We start from the raw sequence: 21,303 nt of genomic DNA, 5'->3' as shown, positions 1-21,303 counted from the left end.
ACATCAGCCCCAAACCTTCAGTTCCTCAGTTAGCACATAGAGGGAGCTCCTGCGCACACAGAAAGCAGACTGTGGAAATGCTGAATGACTGAGTGTGTGTAAGAGACACACGCAAAGAGAGAGAGAGAGAGAGAGAGAGAGAGAGAGATAGGGGGTGGACGAAATCACGTCGTAGGGGAGTAATAATGTGACACACTCCAGCAGCAGAAATATTCATCTGCTCTGTTCGGCCGCTTTAACGTGCTCTATCGTTTCGGACCAACTTTGACCAAGTCGGTGGGAATCTGATGACCCTCCGGATGCCCCGAGGCTGCGTGACAAGTTGGGAGAGGGCTGAAAAAAACGCGCACTGGCATCACTATTTTTAAAAAGGTAGTGAGGTTTTTTTTTTTAGGTGGGGGGGGGGGGCGTGGACGGTGGAGCAGCACTGAGCATGTTGGCTCTTGGCTGTAGTTGCAGTCTGGTGATGTGCCGGCTGAAAGAGCTGGGCGACGGACGGCTAGACTGAGCTGTTGGACACAGAACAACGAGGTGGCCGTCATTCCTGGACTTGGTGTCCATCTGAAACCTGTGTGCCGGGCTGTGGATGGGTTTCTCCAAGAAGACCCGTTTTGGCGACGCAGAGGAGCAAACGGAAGCAGCCCGAGCTGTTGAGAGGTCTGCAAGGCGCAGCGGCTGCCGTGCGTAACAGGAGAGATCCAGCCGAGCTGCTGTTTGAATGATAATAGTTGGAAGCAGTTCCTTTTCATAAATCTGTAAAAAGCCCAGTTTCTGGATGTGACTGCGGGCCGTAAGTCGCTTTGGGATTTGAAAGGTGTCGGCAGATACACTGAAGTCAGTATTGACAGGTGTTGAGAGTCGGACGGACGCATTCACTTCTCTGTTTTGTCTTAAACACCGCGGGCTGGGAGGCTGGAAAGCTGACCAAACCTGGTGTATGGATGACGCAAAGATTGGTTCATCCAGTTATTTTCATGCTGAGAGCAAACACACACTGTTGGTGAAGACCTTATGATGCGTTTGAAACGCCGAACGGGAAAGTAAGCGTGAGTTCAGTGTCTTCTTCCCAACGAGCCAAAATGACAAGCAACGGACCTGTCATCGTCTACGAGTGGCTGAAGACCCTCCAGCTCGCACAGTATGTCGAGCCTTTCGTGGATAATGGATACGACGACCTGGAGGTCTGCAAACAAATCGGAGACCCCGACCTGGATGCCATCGGCGTCTACATCCCTCACCACAGGCAGAGGATCCACGACGCTGTGAGAAGGCTGAAGGAGGAAGCCAAAGAGACGGCCAGCGGACTTTACTTCACCCTGGAGCCGATGCCACCCGCAGCCGAGATTTATACCAGTCACATGGTGGACCAGTATGAGTCAAAGCTGCGGGGATCCAAGTCCTGGACCGAACCCAACAGTGACCGCTTTGGGCGCAACGGTGGGTACCTGGGCGCACAGAGGAACCTGACGCTGGGCAACAGGAGGGAACTGGTGATTTATCCCAAACTGAAGCTGAAGATCATGATCAGGGATAAACTCATCAGAGATGGCATCAACCTCGCCAAACCGCCCTATTCTAATAAGGTAAGGGGAACCTGCAGAGACCGGGATCCTCAGATCCTGCCATCACCTGCTGCAAGCCACGCATCACAAACTCTGCACACAGCCAAACATGATTAATACTAATCCACTGCAAAATTCTTCCATCTGCCAGCATTGTAAAATAAATCACTTATTTTAAAGTGGACTACTTTTCATATCGGGCAAGAAAGTGCCACTTGGTTTTCGGCAGTAGGTCACAGATGCCTCGGCCTTTTCAGCCCCGCAGCACCTTCCAAAGGTGTGAGTGGTGGCTGTCAGTGTGAATGATGGGAATGAAGTTGCTGCAGATCAATAAGCAGACAGCGGAGAGGAGATCCTGAGGAGCTTTTACTCGGCCTGTAATTTCCTGCAGGGGGAGATGATTTACACAGTGATTATTAATCTAGTCTGACCTCACCTGTCCAGTGACTTCCCTCAGCGTTCGTTGTGGGTGGATCTGCCAGGCCCATGAGTGCATAAGCCCTGGCTCTTTGTCATGAGCGAGCCACGGGCTGTTGATTGCAGGGGCAGTAAATGAAGAGGGACCAGCTGGGTAGGCTGTTACAGCCCTGTGAGGAGCCAGACTGAGAGAGCCCCCTTGTTTTCACAGGACTGACAGTGACCTTTCCACAGAAGTGTCTGAATCATATGCCTCACCAGCTGAGAGGGCTCTGCCGAACAAACGCGTACATACAGGGGAGGCTTTGAATGGTGTGTGTCTGCAGGCCATTTAGGAGGCCGAGGTTGTGTCTGATGTTTTATTGCTGGAGACCTGCAAAAATAACTGTTTTGTTTTTCGACTGAAAACTAAACCTGAAATTTTACGTGCAACTTTCAGTAATAACAGTCTCTAGCAACTGTCAGCTGGTCAGCATAAATGTCAAAACCAGTCCTTATCTATAATGGCAGCATGTACAGGTGGTTTGGAAGCCTAGTTTCCTAACTCAGTGGTATTTATTTTTCTAGGTGATTTTCTATCCCAAGAAATGATTTAGTTGGAAATTCTCTCATGTCCTAAGTCTCTTGGTTTCCCGGAGAATTTTTTTATTTTTTTTTTTTTGTGGTCGTCAGTAACTTGGGCACTTTATTCAGCCGGTCAAGAGCCTGCAGATTAGTGCCACTTCAGTGTCTGGGTGAGCCAGATGAATGAAGTCATTCGTGTGCTTTGAGGATCTATGGTTATATATTTAAGTCTATTACTAAATGGATGGGGTGGAATGAAAGTACATCCAGACTACAACCAATGTGTCCGTTGGATTGTATCTGTGTGCATAGTCATATTAAGGGTGTGTCTGTAACAGCATTTTAGTTTCGCTTTCTGACACCACACCAAACCTGAAAATCTAGTGTACATGCAATGACGGAAACAGTCAGAATGACGATCACTGACGTACCTTTCTGTGCAATAGTCACTTTCTTTCTTATTTTTGTGCAGCCAACGTTGCTGCCATATGCCCTATCCAATACTAACTTGATCCCAAATTAGCTGGTGTGCTCGTATCGGTTTTGATTCCAAAGTTTGCATGTTTTTTAAGCTCCCTTTGTCCGTCTCTACATTTCTGCCACTTTGGCTGACTGAAAATCCCACAGAGATTTTGGATTTGTGAGGGATTATCTGTCAAACCAGGGCTGAAACAAAGTGTTGGTTCCAGAGTGTTAAACTCTTTCCCTTTGAACGCTGTTTATTTAGAGCCAAAGCTTTGGCATTGAGGCTTTGTTGGGGGAATGAGCAGGTCAAGGTCTTTCTGTTTTCTCTCTCTCTCTCTCTCTCTGTCTTTGTGTGTGTGTGTGTGTGTGTGCGTGCGCGTGTGTGTGTTTAAAACCCTGTAGTTTTGAATTGGCTCCAGCCCAGTGCTTTTCTCCCCAGGAGGAGTGAGGAGTTAAGAGAGGGAGCTGTGTCCAGCTGATGGAGGTTTGACAAACTGAGCGGTGATTGGTCTGTAGATATCACCCCTCTCTTCGCCCTTGATATGAGATGTCACCCTCAGTGGAGGCTGAGACCAGAGAAGCAGACTCAGGGCAATTATAGGACACACAATGTCATTCTCAAGGGATGTTCATTGTATACCTTATTTAAACTGCTGTCTGTGCTCTCAGTAGCAGGGGTTCTTCTGTGGAGCCAAGTTTGTCTGGCCTCTGTTGATCTTTATGTCAATGGTTTGGCTCCGTTATTTGTCATTTTGCTAGAAATGTAAGCAGTTTGAGCACAAATATTCAGAAATCCTCCAGCTCGTGCTGAACGTCTTGTGAGACAACCGGTAGTCAAACAGTTCACTGAAAAGATTCTGCCGGGTGTGATAAATACCCACGGTCCTTACCAAAGCCGCGGAGACCCCTTGTCTGAGAAGAGCGTTATTTCTTGTGATGTAAACAAACACTTGTGCTGTGGGCTGCACATTTCTAGAGCTCTCTTCAGGGAACAATATAAGCAGATGAGTTGGTGCCTCCTGTCTGCCTATTGAACACACTGAAGTCATAGTTACTGTCATAGCTTTACATGAAGCTCTCTCATACATTTCTGATACAATAATAAAAAAAGCTTTTGGCAATTCAGTAAAATGCACAGCTGGTACATCTGCTTCTCTTTACAACAGAGAGGTTCTGTGTTGTGATTGGATGCTGTGGAACAATAAGTGACTTATATACATTATATGATCAGAACTGCATAAGATTTTTTTTTCTGTGTGTGTGTGTGTGTGTTGACAAATGAGTGTCTCTGATGACAACTGAAGATTTAACAGCTTTTAAGAGCCTTGTTATGCATCTCTTACTGCAGCGAGATAAAACTCCCCGTGGGTACAGTAAAGTTAAAGTTGAAGCTGAAATTGAAGGGTTTTGTAACTGTCAGAAAAACGCACAGAGCCAACATAACTTTAAGTCTATTTTCATGTCCGATTCTGTTTTTCCTGCTGTTTCATATTACCTTCTCTGCCACAGTGATATCTGGGGATTTAAAGTGTTTCTTTTTTTTTTTTTAAACTTTAAATAACTCTTTGATTCTGCTCAGCACCAAATAATTTGAAGGCATGTTTTCATCCTAGTTTCATCCAGAGCTGGAAACAGCAGACAGTCAGTCATAATAGAGCCTCATTGTTACTGCTGTGAGTCAGGAGGAAGTAGAATCTAAACACTGGGAGATTCTCCATTGTTTGTATGGAAGCTGATGGAGCCTCATGTCCTTTCACTACTGGTCTGTTTTGCATTCCCAATTTCCGTCCATTGAAACGAGCTGCTGAGGCAAGTGTCCAGCATTGTGCCGATGGGTGGGTGATTTTAAAAACCTGGGTGCCATGTGCAGAGAGAAAGGGATTTAAATAGATGGTCACATTGAGTATGGAGGTGGAGGAAAGTTTTTAGCTTTGACCTCCACAGAACAGCTGATCAAATGCAGAGGGTGGGAAAGCTTAACTGGTCTGAAGAATGTAAGCTATGCAGCGGACATCAAGAGGTGTCTATTCTTTCACATGTGTGTCATTGACTTCCTCCCAGCTAAGAAGAGGAAGTTCACCACCTTACATACTAAGTGCACATTTCACTTCCTCTTTCCCTCCTCTTATCTTGATTAATATCCCAGCACTTTGGCCTAGAAGGAAATTAGGTTTTCGTTTTAGATGACCCTGTGCTGGCTCACTGTGATGTTTGAAGCCCACAGGCTTGACTGGATGACTGCCAAGACTCTGTGTGAAAATAATTTGACCAGTTGTATGCTTTTAAAAAAAGAAAGAAAAAAATCTGTTTTGGAATCAAAGCCATTAAACTTCTTCCCACCACAGTGTCCGCCAAAATCTATACATCCACAGGGCCAAGTTAAAACACAGTGAAACAGTTTCCCAGTCAAGCTGCTGTCCTACTTAATTTCCATTACATGATATTGAGATTTAGCTTTTATTGGTGTAAAATGAAAAATACGGTCACCGAAAACTCTTATCAACTTATTACATGCCCGTTTTTCCTCAACAAAGAGCTTTTTCTCTGCCTTAGTGGAGCCCTGCAGTGAACACTATTCATGAGCTTTTCATTTAGCCAATATCTTTTTTTCTGCCTATCCTCTTCATTTTGTTCAGTGCTATAGGGCTGGCATTCTGCCTGACAGAACCTTTGACAACAGAGATTTCCCTGCATTCAGCCCAACGCTCTGTTTGCTTAGTCTTTATTAAGGGTTCTTTAAAGGACTCATAAAGGGGAAGTCATAAAGAAGCCAAGGACCAGCTCTATTGTCCTGAGAGGATGGAGAAAGTCAATTAGTAAAGTGAGCGGCTGTTTAGGTTTTAAAAATACAGGCTTGTATGGAGCACTAAAAAACTGATAAATCGCCTTCCAATCTAATGGAAGAAGTCAAATATACACTCAGTGTTTCTCCTCTAAACAGTCGGTTGACCTTTTTCAAATTGTCTTTGTTGGACATAAACCACAAGCGCCACTATTTGGTTCATTCGAGAGCAGCTGGGAGTGGTGAGGACTGATAGCTATCACAGTGACCTTCGACCCCCACAGCTTTTGACCTGCTGACTGAATCCCGAAACTTTAATGGTGAGCTCAGCCCACATAATGAAATGGACTGCACACCCTCATGGTTCTCAGTGGGTGATGGATCTTACGACGTTAAATTTACCTTACATACATGACTTATTGTCTGCGGTGCATCACTTTCCCATCTGTTGAAAATGTAATAGAGGGCCGAGTTCATGAGACAGCTTGCCGAGCTTTGCTCCTGTATGTCCAAAAACATTAACGGCACAAGGAGCCCCATTACACATTTTCTGTCTGAATGCTGTCACTGCAAAGAGATATCCATTCACTGGATGGTTTTCTGCTTTTTGTACCAAGTCTGGGACTTTCTCTGTCCTTCCATCAGAAAGACTTGACCACCATTCCCCAGGGAGCACGTGCAAATGTGGGAAAGTAGCATTTATGCTGTGTTTGCAGCTGGCCTTCTCGTTTCTGCAGGAAGCAGCGAGAAGGCTCACTCCTACTGTGCTGTTTCTCACATGATCAACTAGCGTTTGAGCTGCTTTTATTCCCTGGACATGAAAACTTTCTTAGAAAGATGACATTTCACAGAGCTCCAAATTACAATTCAACGAAACTCCACTGAGCTTACTCACCATTTATTAAGTGGTCCATGATAATCTCAACATTTAGATGGTTAGTTAATGTTGAAAAATTTAATTTATGCCTGTGGCAGTATGTATGTCAGTTCCTCCAGCCTTTGGAGATATATTATATTTGAATAACATATGTGAGTTACAGTATGTATGTCACTTAAACGTATGCAGTCATGGCAACAGCTTTAAATAAAGCTGGCCAAGGAGGTCGCAGAGCCATTATATTTTCCACAGTGTGCAAGGGAACAGGTCCTGATGACACACGTTCAAGACAGATACATTATCAGAGCTATTCTGGTCCAGGGCTTCTCAGCTTCCAGACAGCCTGTCTGCATGGCCGTATAGTACCATAGGCTGCGTTATCAATATGTATATCTAGTTTACCATCTTAGTGATTCAATAGGGATGTTGTTATAGTCACTTTTGTTCTTAGCTTTCAGTGTATTTAGTTCGAGTTTTCAGCTTTAAGGGGAAAACATGGTCTCACAGAAAACCCATAAGTAGGGATTTTCGTAGTAGTTACACATTCATTATGCTTCACATGTCTAAAAATCCCCTCAGTATTCCTGAATTAAAGTCCTTAAATGCGAGGCTACTTCACTGCACAGAGAGCAGATTCCCTGTAAGCAATAGCAAACAGAGAAACCGGATGCTCTGTTACAGCTGTAAACATGTTTGCTTTTTACACCTTTCGCACTGGACTGCCTAAACTGCCACGAAAACAGCATACTGCAGCTTACTTCTGTCCAGAAAAGCTATGTAAAGACAAAGAGATGAAATCCCAGTAACAGTCACAGTACACGTTCACAATAAATGACCTTTTGGTCCTTGTTGAACAGTGGAGATGGGAGGAAAATGAAGCTATCAAGTGCCCCAACAGGATGGAGAGTGACAAGAGAGCAGGCCTGAGCATCTGTCTGTGTCAAGATCCAGATTGCAAACACTCTTACAAATCAACACATCCACACATGTTTTCTCTCTCTTTGTACATCTCTGTCAAACACAGTTATGGCTACATTCACAGTGATTACTCTGGAGGGGATCATTAAATTTCCTCATCTAAAAAAAGAAACAATTAGCAAGAAATATACGACCGTACATTTTTGTACTCTGCACAGGCGCTGTATGCAAGCTGCCACTCATCTCATGGATGGGCTGTGCTGTGCTGCTGTAGGTGGTCATGTGTGACCTACAGTTCAAGAAAGCTAATTACTGTTGACTCACACACATCTGCTAGCCAGGAGGTCTCTCACACTCACACACACACACACACTTAACCAACCTTGTTAAAAGTTGCCATGGAGACAAGAATAACCATGTGTTTTCCTGGTTTTCTCACATTTTGTCTCTGCTGTTTTAAATGGCAGATGTCGGTTTGGAATTATTGCATAATATAATTCTGTTAGTTGTACATGTCCTCTGTGGAGGTTAAATATTATTATGGTCAAGCAGCTCTCTTAGATGGCGTAATTCCTGCAAACTGCAAAAAATTCATTGTTCAGAGCAAAAATAATCAGTGAAAGTCAGGGAATATTTTATCAACCAGTTCTAGTAGGTCAAATGTCACCTGCAGGGCTGCAACTAATGCTCATTTTCATAATTGCTTAATGTCACATTTTCTATTCGCCAAATGCCCAGCCATCCCAACAACCAAAGTGTCATGTTTTTGTGTGTGTGTGTGTGTGTTAAAAACATGACAAAGCACATTCTAGTCATTTTTCACAATGCCCTGCTTCCATGTCCCCAACTGGGTAAAATTAACCTCTTTCCTACGAAGATGCTGTTGAAAATGAACAATGACGGTGTTTCCTGCAAAGCATTGGGCACAGGCAAGCTCCATAAATCAGAATGATGAGGGAGGAGACTGGTTGCAACTTAGCGGATGATTTCTTGAGGCATTTAGCAGTTTTGGAGGCTTCCACAGAGCTTAATTGTCCTGCATGTAGCTACAGTTTGGCTCATGTCAGGCCATATAATCTTGGACTGTGTTTAAGGGATATAATGCAGGGGTGTAGAGAGATGAGTGAGCCATGATAGCAGTGAGTATAAGTGTTAGAGAGACAGAGGCAGAGTGTGTATAATTACCTTGTCTGAAGCCGCTGCCAGCTAGGTGGAACGCAACACAACCACCTCTCAGCCCCCCCGCCCCCCCCCCCCTCCCCTTATCCCTAATTGGTCCATTTCCAAGGCATGAGGGCAGGGCTGAAAGCTTTGATCATGGAGACCACACCAGTGTCGATATGTCCCTACCTGAGTGCTTTTGTAGTGGCTGTGCCTGGCAGGGGATTAAGCCATACTAAACCCACTGAGTGTCTGTCTGTCTGTCTCTTGCTCTGGCTTCCCTTCGGCTCTACATACCTGAATCTGAACCCTTATTACCTGGCAGTTACTACATTCCTCAAGCACGCCCACACAATCACTCACAGAAGAACTGTGGATTGCACATCAACTAAAAAAAAAAAAATCTGCAGTGTTTTGCAAGTATGCATTTACAAAACATTTATGAGTTCCAACACATTCCAACACAAATGTTAATCTTTGTGGTAAGTTGCATGTGTGTGTTCTGTGCATGTATTGCCCTACAAGCATAAGCACTAAATGAGTTTAGTCTGCTAACTGACTGTTAGGAGCATGTGGTGGTTTAAAAAAAAAAAAAGAAAAAAGAAAAACAAGAAAAGGGGAAAAAAGTGAGTTAAGAAAGCTTCTCACTACCATGATGATCTAAAATAATGTTATGTATATTTATACCTGCAAATTACGTAATTATATTTTAGATCACATTGCCAGAGCACATACAAAACAGGAGAAGACAAATGTATAAAAACAATTGATGGAATTCATTCAAGATTGAACAGGTATAATTGTTTTAGGATAAAATAGACTTTATTGTCATTGTACAGTGAGAAGAAAACAATTAAATAGTCGATGTTCTCAAAGCACAGTGCACAGATAGAAAGGAAGGCAACAAAAACAATGTGTAAACAGAAGTGTAATTTTGCTTATTGGATTTTCTGTAAGAGAGCCTCTTGTATTTCTGTCCAAGTGGGCTGCTGTCAGGTGTTCACATTCATCATTAGTGGATCACTCCAGACACGCTCAGTATGGTAGGCTAGAGTTCATCTCTTTAATTGCTGCTTTCTGACCTCCGCTCATGTTGGAGTTAATTGTTCTCCTCATGAAATTTTAATCACTTTCTATAATACTTCATGCAGTGTAGAAAGTGATTAAAATTGAACACTTGTGACAGCTAAGGCTTCCCCAAAACTCAGTGATGTGCTTCAAATCTGAATCCCTCATCATTAAAACTTCAATTGGTGTTTGAATCCTGCAGCTTTTGTAAGGAGGAGAAAGGAAGTTTGGGTTTGTTTTGGGTTAAACCTGCAAAACATGGGTCATCGATTTACCAATTGTGAGTTTACACAAGACATGGTTATTTATTTTGTACAAACCAAGAGTTTGTGTGAGTAAACTCGCTGGTCAGCTGTGCGATCACCTGTTTAAATAGGTTTGGGCCACAAAATAACACAATGGGAGCAAATTGAAGAAAAATGGATGTGTACATGATAAACAATATGCTGTGAGTGTTTCATTGAGCATGTTTCCCTTTGGATATTGTTACACATTTTTCTGGATAATTTTGTGTTTTTGGGGGGATACTCGTATAGCCATCTAAGGTCAGATATTACTCGCGCTTAGTAATATCTGAGATGTGCTCTCTTGGTAAAGCATCATCTACTGTGGGTGAACTGAAAAACCACAATTTTCATGTCAGCATATCTTACAGTCACTGCTGTGCCAAACCAGCTCCTGTTTACTTTAATAGCCCCAGAGAATTCCTTCTAAAGGAAAGTCTCCCAGAAAACCCTGGAAACGTATAGTCTTCTCTCCCATTCCACTGCCTCTTTTTTTTTTTTTTTCTTCACGACTGGTTTGCCTCGAAGGTTTGGCAACACTGTCCGATGATCTTGGATCATTGCAACCTCAGTTTAGTCTCCTGGTTCGTGTTACTCAATCAAATGAAGCATTGGCTTGAGTAGAATGTGTGAACAAAATCATCAGAAAGCTTGCCTTAATTAAATTTGGTCAGATTGGTAAACACGGCCATCTGAATGCTTGTCTTCATCACAACTGGCCTGGCGTGACTGTAGCTGAAAGGGACCAGTTTATGTAACCAGTCAATTGACAGATTTCTAATTCTCAGCTTTGTTTAAAGAGGATCAAGCTAAATCCATATTTATTTCTACATGCCAGGCTTTAAGGAAATATTACAATAGAAGCTCATTATGACTGTGATTACTGTAGTTAATATCATGGGAACGTTTTAGAAAGCAGAGACCGTAGTTTAGAACAATCTTCCTTGTGGTTCTTTAAAATGGATCTTGTTGGCTCTGCGGCCAGAGTCCCCTGCATACTAACAGCGGACTGATAATCTGCCCCTAATATGCAGTGGTCACGGCCTTTGGTGGCACGGGAAGTGTCGCTAATCCAGTAAATCACCTCCTCACTATGAATCCACACAGTACCAATCTAGTGTCGCGCACACAAGCCAAACAATGAACTGGCCGACTGACAGCTCGCCGTCCAAGCCAGTGCACAGGGGTCATGCATCAGGAATTTTCTCTGCTCCGCCAAACATCCTCACCCAGTTTCACTTCATTCTCACTTATTCATAGACAGGGCAGACAGGCTGAAATACAAATAGACTGGCAGAGCTGTCAAACCAACAGATGGAGGGGGATAAAGACAGGCAGTCAGTCAGACAGGTAGACAAACGGGTAGTTTTTTGACAGGCATAAAAACTAGACGATGGATAGAGAGGCTGATTGACAGAATATGTGATGCAAATCTTCAGACTGTCACTAAAGTCATAAATAATGATCCTTTTTAAGGATGCGCCACCACTGTCACACCTATATCTATTATATATTTATAATAACCAGTTTCCAGTGGTAGTGTTTGCAGCCCTGTGTGTGAAGAAATTACGCTCATTACGTATGCTCCAATGAATCAAAGATTTGAATAATTAATACAGGAACCATTAGATCATGAGTCAATTCATAAACTATTTAAAGATTCCTGTTAAGTTTAGAAGATGGAGTGAGTGTTCCTCCGTGGTGAGACGGTAAACTGCAGCATGATAATTGAATGAGTTACATGAATTTGAAGATGCATCGCCTGATTAAAAACCTTTTTACGGAGGAGGAAAGTAGTACAGTTTAGGATTATGTTCATCTCTCGTTTGGCCTTTATCCTGCTCATTTCAAATCTCCGCGTGATGGGTTGAGTTTCTACCAAGGAAATGCACGGCAATAACAGGATAGCATCAGAACGCTTGGCATTGAGCGTCTCTCAGGCCGACTGTATTGTAATATCTGTCTTTGCTATGGGCCTTCGGATGAGAATACACTGTCAGACCAGAACAATGGACTGCAGGCCTGGGCTTCTCCTTCCAGCGGACCCTGCTGCTCTGATCCCTGTCTGTTCCCATTAATTGAACAGTGCAGTGCTAGTAACTCCACATACCCCTCCTCAGCTCCTCCCCGCCCGCCCCCAAGGGGAGCAGTGGCCCCGCTTCAGCCATTCTGTAGGTCAGAGCCAAATTCCTTAAACTGCACTAGATGCCCAGATATGTGCACCGGCTGGCCACTTCATTCCTCACGAAACTGAGATGGAACAAACAGCTCAATTACAATTGCGATATTTTCCTGGAAATGACACCAGGTCTTCACTGACTCCTCTCACATCCATACTGAAATTCGTTTGGGAAGTAGACTACAGTGCAGCAGTAAAAGTTCAGGGCAGCGATTGTGTGGAGCTTGTCTCGATTGTCATGCAGGAATCCCACAGCTAGGCTTATATCAATTGTTATGTAAAGTGGCCATTCACATTGTACACTTTGCTTAGAGAGTCTGGTTTGAGCTTTGTGCGGAAATGATATCGTGACGGACAAAGTAAGACATGCCTGTAAATATATTGTTGTTATTCTTTTCTTTTGTTTGTTCCTCTTTGTAATATCCTGGTGCAGAAACACACACCAACACGGTATCATTTCCTTTCTTTTCTTGCCATTAGTTGTATATTTTCTCAGAACAAAGGAGTCTAGTCCCTTCTATTCAGCAGATAAATGTAGGGCAGACACACCATCTTATTTCTTAAATATGTTTGTCTTGAAATCAAAGCCTCTTGTCGTTTCCCTGATCATTACCTTGCAAAAATCACAACAGAGAAAACGAAGCTCAAGTGTTCTCATTGTTGATTAGCACAAGGCTTCCCCTGTAATCTTAATCAGGATATTGATGATGATGAACCATCTTCACAAAAGAGGCTCTAGAGGTTTTTGTTGTAAATGGCATTATGTCTATGCCAGTCACACAAGTGATGCTGTATACAAACAGAGGCAGCGGCTTTAGAGATTTCCCCACACTGCTTGACTCTGTGTAATAGTAGTTGTAGTTGTTTTTTAAGTGGTAGTTTGCAGGATGTGTGCCTTACTGCTAAAACTCAATTAAAGTTCCATCAGCACTTTTTTCCCTACTTGCTGCTCCTTTCTTTTTATGTTAAGTCATGGTTGTCACTGCAGTTCAGCGCCAGCAGAGTCTGCAGAAGCTTTAGGTAATGAAGTGTATTTAAAAAAAAAAAAAAAAAAAAAGTAGGTATAATAGTTGTTGTTTTTTTGGTGTATTTTTGTATTTATATTATGGTTAGTGCTGTATGAAAAGTACCCAACCCCACCTTACATTAAGACATTAGCTGAGGTAAGTGGAAAAATGATCGTGTACTTATAAATGGTATTTAAACAGTGTAGGAAGTCAAGCAGCATCAATTCTTGTTAAAACGCAACACAATGGAGCCACACTTACGAAGGACAAATGCCTTTTTTATATCCTTGAATGCTTTGCCAAGCCATTTTGGAAGTGCTATGAAATGCAACACAGTGCATTAGGCTGCGCACCAACAGTTTCCCTTTCAGGTAAATGGTGTTACAGGAATGAGTATATTCATCCACTGTATATGCATAAAAAATGTAGATGGAAGAGCAAAAGGTACTGCAGCACCTCAGTAGCTGTACTTAGCTCATTATTACCACCGGTCTAAAAGCCAAGCAGCTGAAGGCAGTTGAGATGACACTGTACAACAACACGAACATAATAGACAAAGTTCCAACACTATGAACACAACACACTTTTAATATCACCAACGGTCACCTGAAATAATATTAAACAAGATAAGTCTTTGTGAAGTAAATAACTGTTCTTTAAAATCTTATAAATGTAAACCAGGAGATATTTCTTGAAAGAAACCCCTTTTGGTTAGAGCAGGAGCTTATAAAATGTTACCATGTTAGACAAACGAAGATGAATGCTTCCCGTTTATCAAAAATTCAGCTTGCGTTGGGAAGTTTAATGAATATCCCACCTGAATACAACACTCCCTTCCCACAGAGGAAGCGGCACGATTTTGTTTTAGCTGCTTTGTAATGGCTGTCTCATCACTTCTGTGTCATTCCTGGACTGGATGCACATCACGACAACTGCCCCGTGAGAAAGCAGACATGCATCTCAGTTAGTATCCCACTAGGCCACAAGGGTCCCTGAATTCATCTTACATAATCAAATCAGTGTCTGCAAGGCTCGGGGCTTGTCAGTAAGAGTCTGAAGAGAAGAGTGCAGCAAGATGTGTGTTTTCAAGTCTGCCAGGGTTTTGCAGAGAGATAAACAGAATGAGATTACATTATTGCCTCATTTACCTCAGATGATGAAAAATTATCATTTCAGGAGGGAAAAAAATGGACGTTTGATGCCTGTTTCCTGAACAAAATATGACTTATTGACTAAATAGAATTCACTTGGTAATACAGCGCATCCCCATCGGTGTTAAAATACCGGCCATGCTCAGCACCTCAACCTGTCCTTGCCTCTGCAGGCCAGTGGTTGATTAAAGGCCATGTGGACTTTTGCCAAGGACGATTCCTGTCAAGTCAGCAGTCTGCCCCCTCTCCCAGGGAGATGGAGACAGACCTGGGAATTAAAACACAAACAGGAGTGTGGCTAAGCTCTTCGTTCAGGCCCTGACTTGAGCTTGTGTGTATGTTGAGGGGCGGGCGGTGGATAGAAACCCGCCCCCCCCGACCTTTTATCATACTGAACCTACACTGTATACCAATACAGTATTTGGTGCTGATGAGCCTCTTCATATCTGCTTGTCCCCTGTGACCAGCATGAAGCCTGAGTATTTATATTGACAGTTCCTACAGCCCCGAGTCAAGCCCCCCACTGGACCCCATTCACCGGCAGCTCATAATGGGATGTCAAGTCTGGCATCACTCATTTTTTTTCCAAGATGTGGAGGTGTATTTTGCTTTTCTCTCTTTCTTTGGCTCTAACGGGTTACCAAGGAAACATGTGGGCACACTGCAGAGGGTTTTAGGTGGCGTGGGCTCCTGTGATCCCGTCGACAATACATCCAGTGACAGGCATCCCTGACATGCCTGCTGCAGAAATCATAATGACGGAGTTCAAGGTCCTGCTGCTTGGTCAAGGCTTTCTCTGTATCATTTATTGACAGCCAGCTGGTGACTTGGGCCCACTGCTATTATTCCCATAATGGCCTCATTTGCTTTCCATCTTGTATGTCACACCTCAGGATGCTGGAAAGCCAGCGTACACGCCAAAGTTGAGAATTAGGTCACCAGTATTTAAGGAGTGAGTGATTGAGTGTGTGGCAGCATTGCACTAATATGTTCTATAAGCCCCTGCCCCTAAACGCTTGTCTGTTAAATACCAACCCCTTGGAGAAATGCATAACTGTAGATGAAGACCCTTGGTCATTCAATCCTGAAGGGGTGGACTCAGGCATGTCCTGTAGGAATACCCTGACTCAGGCGAACCCTGGCATGGCCCGCAGGCTCTCAGCTGCTAATATGCTCCTAAGTGCATGTCACGTATCCCCCTACTGAAGGTCAGAGGTGGAGTGAAATCATTCTTCTGGTCTCCACAGAGGTGGAAAAGGCTCCAGCTCAAGAGGAAGCGTGGCTTGTGCAGCGTGAAGAGGGCCGCTTTGGCCCAAAGCATTCTGAATCCTCATTTCCACTCAGGAAGTTATCGTTAATGTGCTGGTTTGCCAGAGCGAAGGGAACAGAGTGGGAGTGCAGAGGGAATGGTTTTCATACCTTATGATTTCTGTTCGAGCACACCGGGACATCACTAGTGAAAGTGTGACTTCATTATGTGTATGCAATCCAGAGTTGGATCATGGACACTCAAGGCACGTGTGGCACACCCTGAAAAATGTTCTTTAGACTTTTGGATAAATAATATCTAAATATTAAATATGCCAGGACAGCTCAGCGCTTACAAAAAAGGTCATTGCTTGTAATCAATGCCATAATGGCAGCAACTTTTGTGTTGTCATACTGTATGCCAGCAAAACCTGCACATCAGTCTGACATGGCTGCAGTGTGGTCAGTGGTCAAGCCTACTTTCTGACTTCCTTTTCAAATGAAAACCACACACATAAGTTTTACCTGAATTACCAAATACAATGTGCGTCACAATGAGAGAAACCAGAGTTTAAGCAGTGTAGTCTCATCTCCAGACATATTACTTTGTTTCTGGAGCATCATTTAAATCGATACAAATCTGCGTATTTTCTTTTTTTGTTTGTTTGTTTCATTTCCGTTTATTTACTTTGAAACAGTTGCCTCATTGTAATTTCAGTGTAGCTATGAAGCAGATAGGCGTATTTATTTATCTCTGTTTCTTGGCAAAGCAGCCTCATCTATTGTGTGTGTGTGTCTGTCTGCTCTCCCCTCTTTCTCTCAGCAGAGGAAGACTTGCTGACAGAGGCTCTTTGTTAATGGGGGGAGTGTTGGGGGGTGAGCCTGGGTCAGAGAGACAGATTAGCGGTTATTGAAATCCTATAGCAAAGGTCATTTACATGGTGCTGCTTTAAATCCACTTGTGACCTCAATCGTCCTGACGCCTTTTACTCATGTTTGGTATTGTTTTGTAAACAAATGTGACGCATGCTTCACATGGTCTGGTTTGTGGGTAATGGGCAGATCTGCCTGTGAAGTGGCCCTTTTCCAGCTTACCTGAAGAAGCTCAGTTCCAGAGTTTCACTTTACTGTGATATTTGTTTTAAGGGGCTTCGGCTGATCCGAGCACATTTTTTCTATGAATGTTCAGTTTGTGTCGGGTTCTTAAGACCGCAGAGACAGACAACGGGAGTTTGTCTGGCAATGGTATTTACCATAAATGAGCAAAAGAATGTGGAAATGTCCAATCCAGCACGATGAACGTTTGAGAAAGCTTCTTTTGTCTTTTCAATAAGTTCAAGTATTTGCTTTTCTCCCTTACTCCCTTATTAGTGAACTGGAGGACAAGGCAGTAAACAAAAGTGCTTAAACACACTAGATTACACTAATACTGCTGGCTGGCCAGTTTTATTTGAACAGTACATTCAACCCAGACTTCCTCTGTTTAAATGCATGTGAGAGTGCAATCTTGACCATATTCTAATTTTGCACAAGTTCAAAACTTATCTGGAAACCTTATCTGGAGCTCAGTAAAATAAGAGAGAAACTGGAATATAGATTCAGCTGCCACCGCTTTACCATGGCAACAGTTGCAACTGAAGTGGTTGCAGATGTGTCTTTCACATGACACTTAATCACAATTCTTTGTCTGTTGCTAAATATTGGCCTTCACTGTGCTGTCATTGTCAAGACTGTTAGCATGTTGTGTTGAACTACAAGTGTTAATTGTACATTATTTTGTGTTTCCTCCTTAACGGATAAGTGGGACCAGGCTCCTTGATGGGCAGACACTGTCGGCAATTGTCAAGATAAATAAAGCTCCAGATCAACTTCCTTCGTTGCTGTGGGGAGAAAATGGAGAGAAACGGCTAGAAAGCTGGAACAAGCTCACATCTTCTCTTTGTCTTCCCCTGGTGTGATTACTCTGTTTCCCAAATTCTGTGTGCTTCATCCGCAGTCATCCTCTGAGTGAACACGCTAAAATCAGCAGCACCCAGACTAAGAGAAACCACCAATGTGAGGTGTTGAAATCTCTGCTTTGTCAGATTCGTGTTTTGGGGGAAGCTTAACTCCCAGCAGCAGTCTGCTTTGCCGAGGTTCAGCTTCATCTCCCTCTGGCTTTCCCACCTCCTGATATATAATGACAACCATAATCTGATTGGATTTAGCAGAATCTTCCTCGCAGCTGCAGGTCACTGTAAACAAGACTGCTCTGCATGGCAGGTCCCCATCACACTGTGACAGATTTTCTCTGTTTCTCATCAGTCACAGTGAAATTCTCCACTGGAGTAACATCTCTCTAGTGTCTGGACTAATTTTCTTTGCTTGTGCTGCAATGAATTGAAAATTGTGTCAGTGCGTATGAAGGTAACATTGCAAAACAGCAGGGTGCGGTTTCTTTTGTCGATTTTTATTGCCACAATTCTTGTTGTGTAGCACCGCATACAACACAAATTCAGTATTGATTTACTACACTTTGTATCTAATGCATTAATGCAAATGCATGCATGGAGCACCTGTACGCCATGTCCATGCACAAGGAGGTGACAACAGAGGTGTCAGACAGTCCTAGAGATGGGGCGGCCGGCGCAGCTTGCACGCCTGCCTGCCTTCACCTGTCTGCGTCACCAACACACAAGACAGAGTAGGACTTCATTTAGTATGAGCTACTTTGTTACATTCAGAAAACAATAGCATGGTTTCATGTTTTTATAGAAAATTGCAGCTCTGACATAACGAAAAGCATGAATAATTTGATGCAGTCCTGCCTTCAGCAGGTTTTAGCGATTGTGTGATTGTGTTAGTTTGCAGCAACCACTGCAAAAAAAAAAATTCCATTACCCACATTGCTATTTGTCAGCACTCGTTTAGCCAGTAAATGGAACCAGATCTCTCTTCTTCTCAGATTCATATGAATAGCTCAAGATATGAATAAATGAATTTGGACTATAGAAATGCTTTAAAAGCTAGAGATGAATGTGGAGTTGTATAGTTGTAGTTGTATTTCTCTGCTTCACGCTTGTCTCATCAAGGTTACTGAGAGCAACATTAACCCAATCTGTGTTTCGCATGAATGCCCCTTTAATGGGCTGCATTTAATAATGCTATTAAAATTCTTCATTTTGAACAATGCATGGTGTCAATCTAAGCACATTCTAACTTTGCACAGCATGCAGCAGCTGCTGGTGATTAGCAAGCAAATGTAAAAATATAGACTTGCTTCTATTTTTCATAAATGGTTTGGGAGTAGAACATTGTTCTGAAAAGAGAAGCCTATCACCTTTTTTTTTTTTTTTTTGGACATCTCCATGTGCATGCCATTGGAGTTCCTTCTCATTATTAAGGCAGCTCCTGCTTGTCCTGGAAACGAATACCAAAGGGGCTTTTAATCATTAGTAATTGAAAACCCCGCTGAGAGTAAATGAGTCACAATGTGACAACAGAGCTGTGCAAATGCCCCGTAATATTTCAGGTCTGTGCTTTGTGTCTGCTCCCTTTTTTACCACCTGATTGCAAAAGCCAGCTCCTAATCCTAAATTCAGATGACAGCGTCTGTACGTTTATATCACCACTGAGTTACTCAATGCAGATCACGCTGCACCGACTGTGTGTGAAAGTAACAGCAGCTGTTCAAACTTTTGCAGATTAGTGGAATAATAAATGTGGATTACATTTTGCTTAAAATCATTTTTTTGCCGCAGGTGAAGGTAGAAGCACTTCATTTGCATAGTAAGCAAGAATAATTGGCACTTATGCTCTTTTTTTTTTTTTTTTTTTTGTAAAGCATTTCATTTTCATTCCTTTTACTTTCCCTAAAGCTTTAATTGTTACATTTATGATAAAAAGCAGTGTAGGTTAATGTGATTGTGATTATTCTTTTTCTAATAGAATTGTTGGTGAAAGACAGATCACAGCCGTTCTTTTGTTTTTCTTGAATAAGATCCTTGCACTGATTCTGCACCTGATTAGAGCTACTGATAACCACTATAATGAAATGCCACTATCATTATCTGGTATGACTAGACAGAGGCTTGTTTAAAAACTCTTTATTAGCTTCAGTCTCCTGAGTCTGTATTTACATAGATTATAACAGATAATTATGTATATCACATTCATACACACTCTGCCACATTACATCATAAATCTAATGGTTTGTAAATCTGACTAAAGGCTAACTACATATTGTGGCATTTCATGAAAACCTATAAATATGTGTTCATGTACATTGGCTCCGACACTGTGTTATTCAGTTTAAAAATGGAGTAAACAAAACGGAATGACACATGTTCACATGTCGTGAATGATCTGGGCCCTTGTCCCAATGGCTTTTATGTTTTCAGAGATGCCTTGAAGGGATGACATCCATGCTATGTCTCAAGTTAGGAGCTGCAGCTTTTTTTAGGACATGGGCCTTTCAGAAATCCCCAGAGACAACACAGTCCTTGTCCTGACCTTTTATAAAACCAAAAGGTCTCAAGAGTTCTCCATCTGCAAGTACAATGTGGTGAATAATCTTTGCCGAGCTCCAGGCTGATTTTAGAGATGAATTTATTGAGTTAAACCTCGTTCCAAGAAACTAACAAATAGGGATGTAGGTTAATTGTAAATATTCCAGATAGCCATTATTTCATTATAATGCTCTGATTAATTATCAGTCTTCATGGTGTTAATTACAGTCAGTGGATTTTCAGGAAACAAATTCATATGTTATTAAGTTATCAGTAAGGGGGCTCCTGGACATTTTAGTTGGTTCTCATGATAATGTCAGAAAACATTTGCTGCAGCTGACATTAACATTTTTCGCGGGTTGTACACGGGTGAGACATATTACTGTGTTTTCCGTACTTGATAATCAAGCAATGTGTGATACATCAGCACAGAACAAACTTGTTTTTTTGGGTCATCTCTTGCTGCCCTCAAACGTTTGTGTTGCATCTGGAACAGTTTATAGATTAACTATACACCAACATCCATCTCCTGCCTTAGTAATGGTTTATAATGTGAGTCCCACTTGAATGAACCAGCGGAGTCTTTACTTTGAAGGCATATGTGATTAACTTGCAGAATAGTAGAAAATAGGGATTTCCAGACCATCATGGGTTAAGTAACCATCTGCCAGGATTGCCATGTCTTATTACCACAGAGTAAAGAGAGTTCAGTTAATGGAGATGAGCGCAGTTGAGGAAATTAGCCCATAGCTTTCTTGGGGTTGGCCATTTAGTTGGTGTGTGTGTGTGTATGTGTGTGTGCGCAGATGTGGTCATTAACTTGGCAGGGTTGAGTCACTGGGCAGCGGAGGTTGTGCTTGTTAGTCGGATACAGTAAATAACACTCATTGTGTAGAGGGGATGGTGAGCAGCGATGGGAGGCTGATTGCAGAAAACACAATGATTCAGTTAAAGTCGGCTTCAGAGAAGGATTGAGACCAGAGCTGCCCATGTACAGCCATGCCAGAGCTGGTAGAACTGCTGATCTACACAGGTTTTCATAGAACAGCTACAGTAAATGTAGTGTAATTATGGAAGATGAGACTTTCAGTGTGTTTGTCAGGTTTTTTTGTTGAGAAAAGAGGAGAACAGGA

General features: G+C 42.6%; 1 protein-coding gene across 6 annotated transcripts in view; it reads left to right on the top strand.

Moving 5' to 3' along the window:
- Positions 1-426: 426 nt before the first annotated feature.
- The window catches only part of sash1a (SAM and SH3 domain containing 1a), a 141,748-nt gene continuing 120,871 nt past the window's right edge, over positions 427-21,303 (top strand). For 2 of the 6 annotated variants that reach the window (XM_029496942.1, XM_029496943.1), the window contains exon 1: positions 431-1,583. In XM_029496942.1, coding sequence (XP_029352802.1) covers positions 1,080-1,583 — 504 coding nt within the window. In that variant the 5' untranslated portion in view covers positions 431-1,079. Of the gene's footprint in view, positions 1,584-21,303 lie in introns of all 6 variants that reach the window. The other 4 variants (XM_029496947.1, XM_029496939.1, XM_029496941.1 and 1 more) reach the window with 4 other exon arrangements.

Source organism: Echeneis naucrates, chromosome 24, assembly GCF_900963305.1.
Source record: "Echeneis naucrates chromosome 24, fEcheNa1.1, whole genome shotgun sequence".
Classification (NCBI taxonomy): domain Eukaryota; kingdom Metazoa; phylum Chordata; class Actinopteri; order Carangiformes; family Echeneidae; genus Echeneis; species Echeneis naucrates.
Note: the sequence above shows the minus strand (reverse complement) of the source record. Positions and strands in the feature narration are given on the sequence as shown.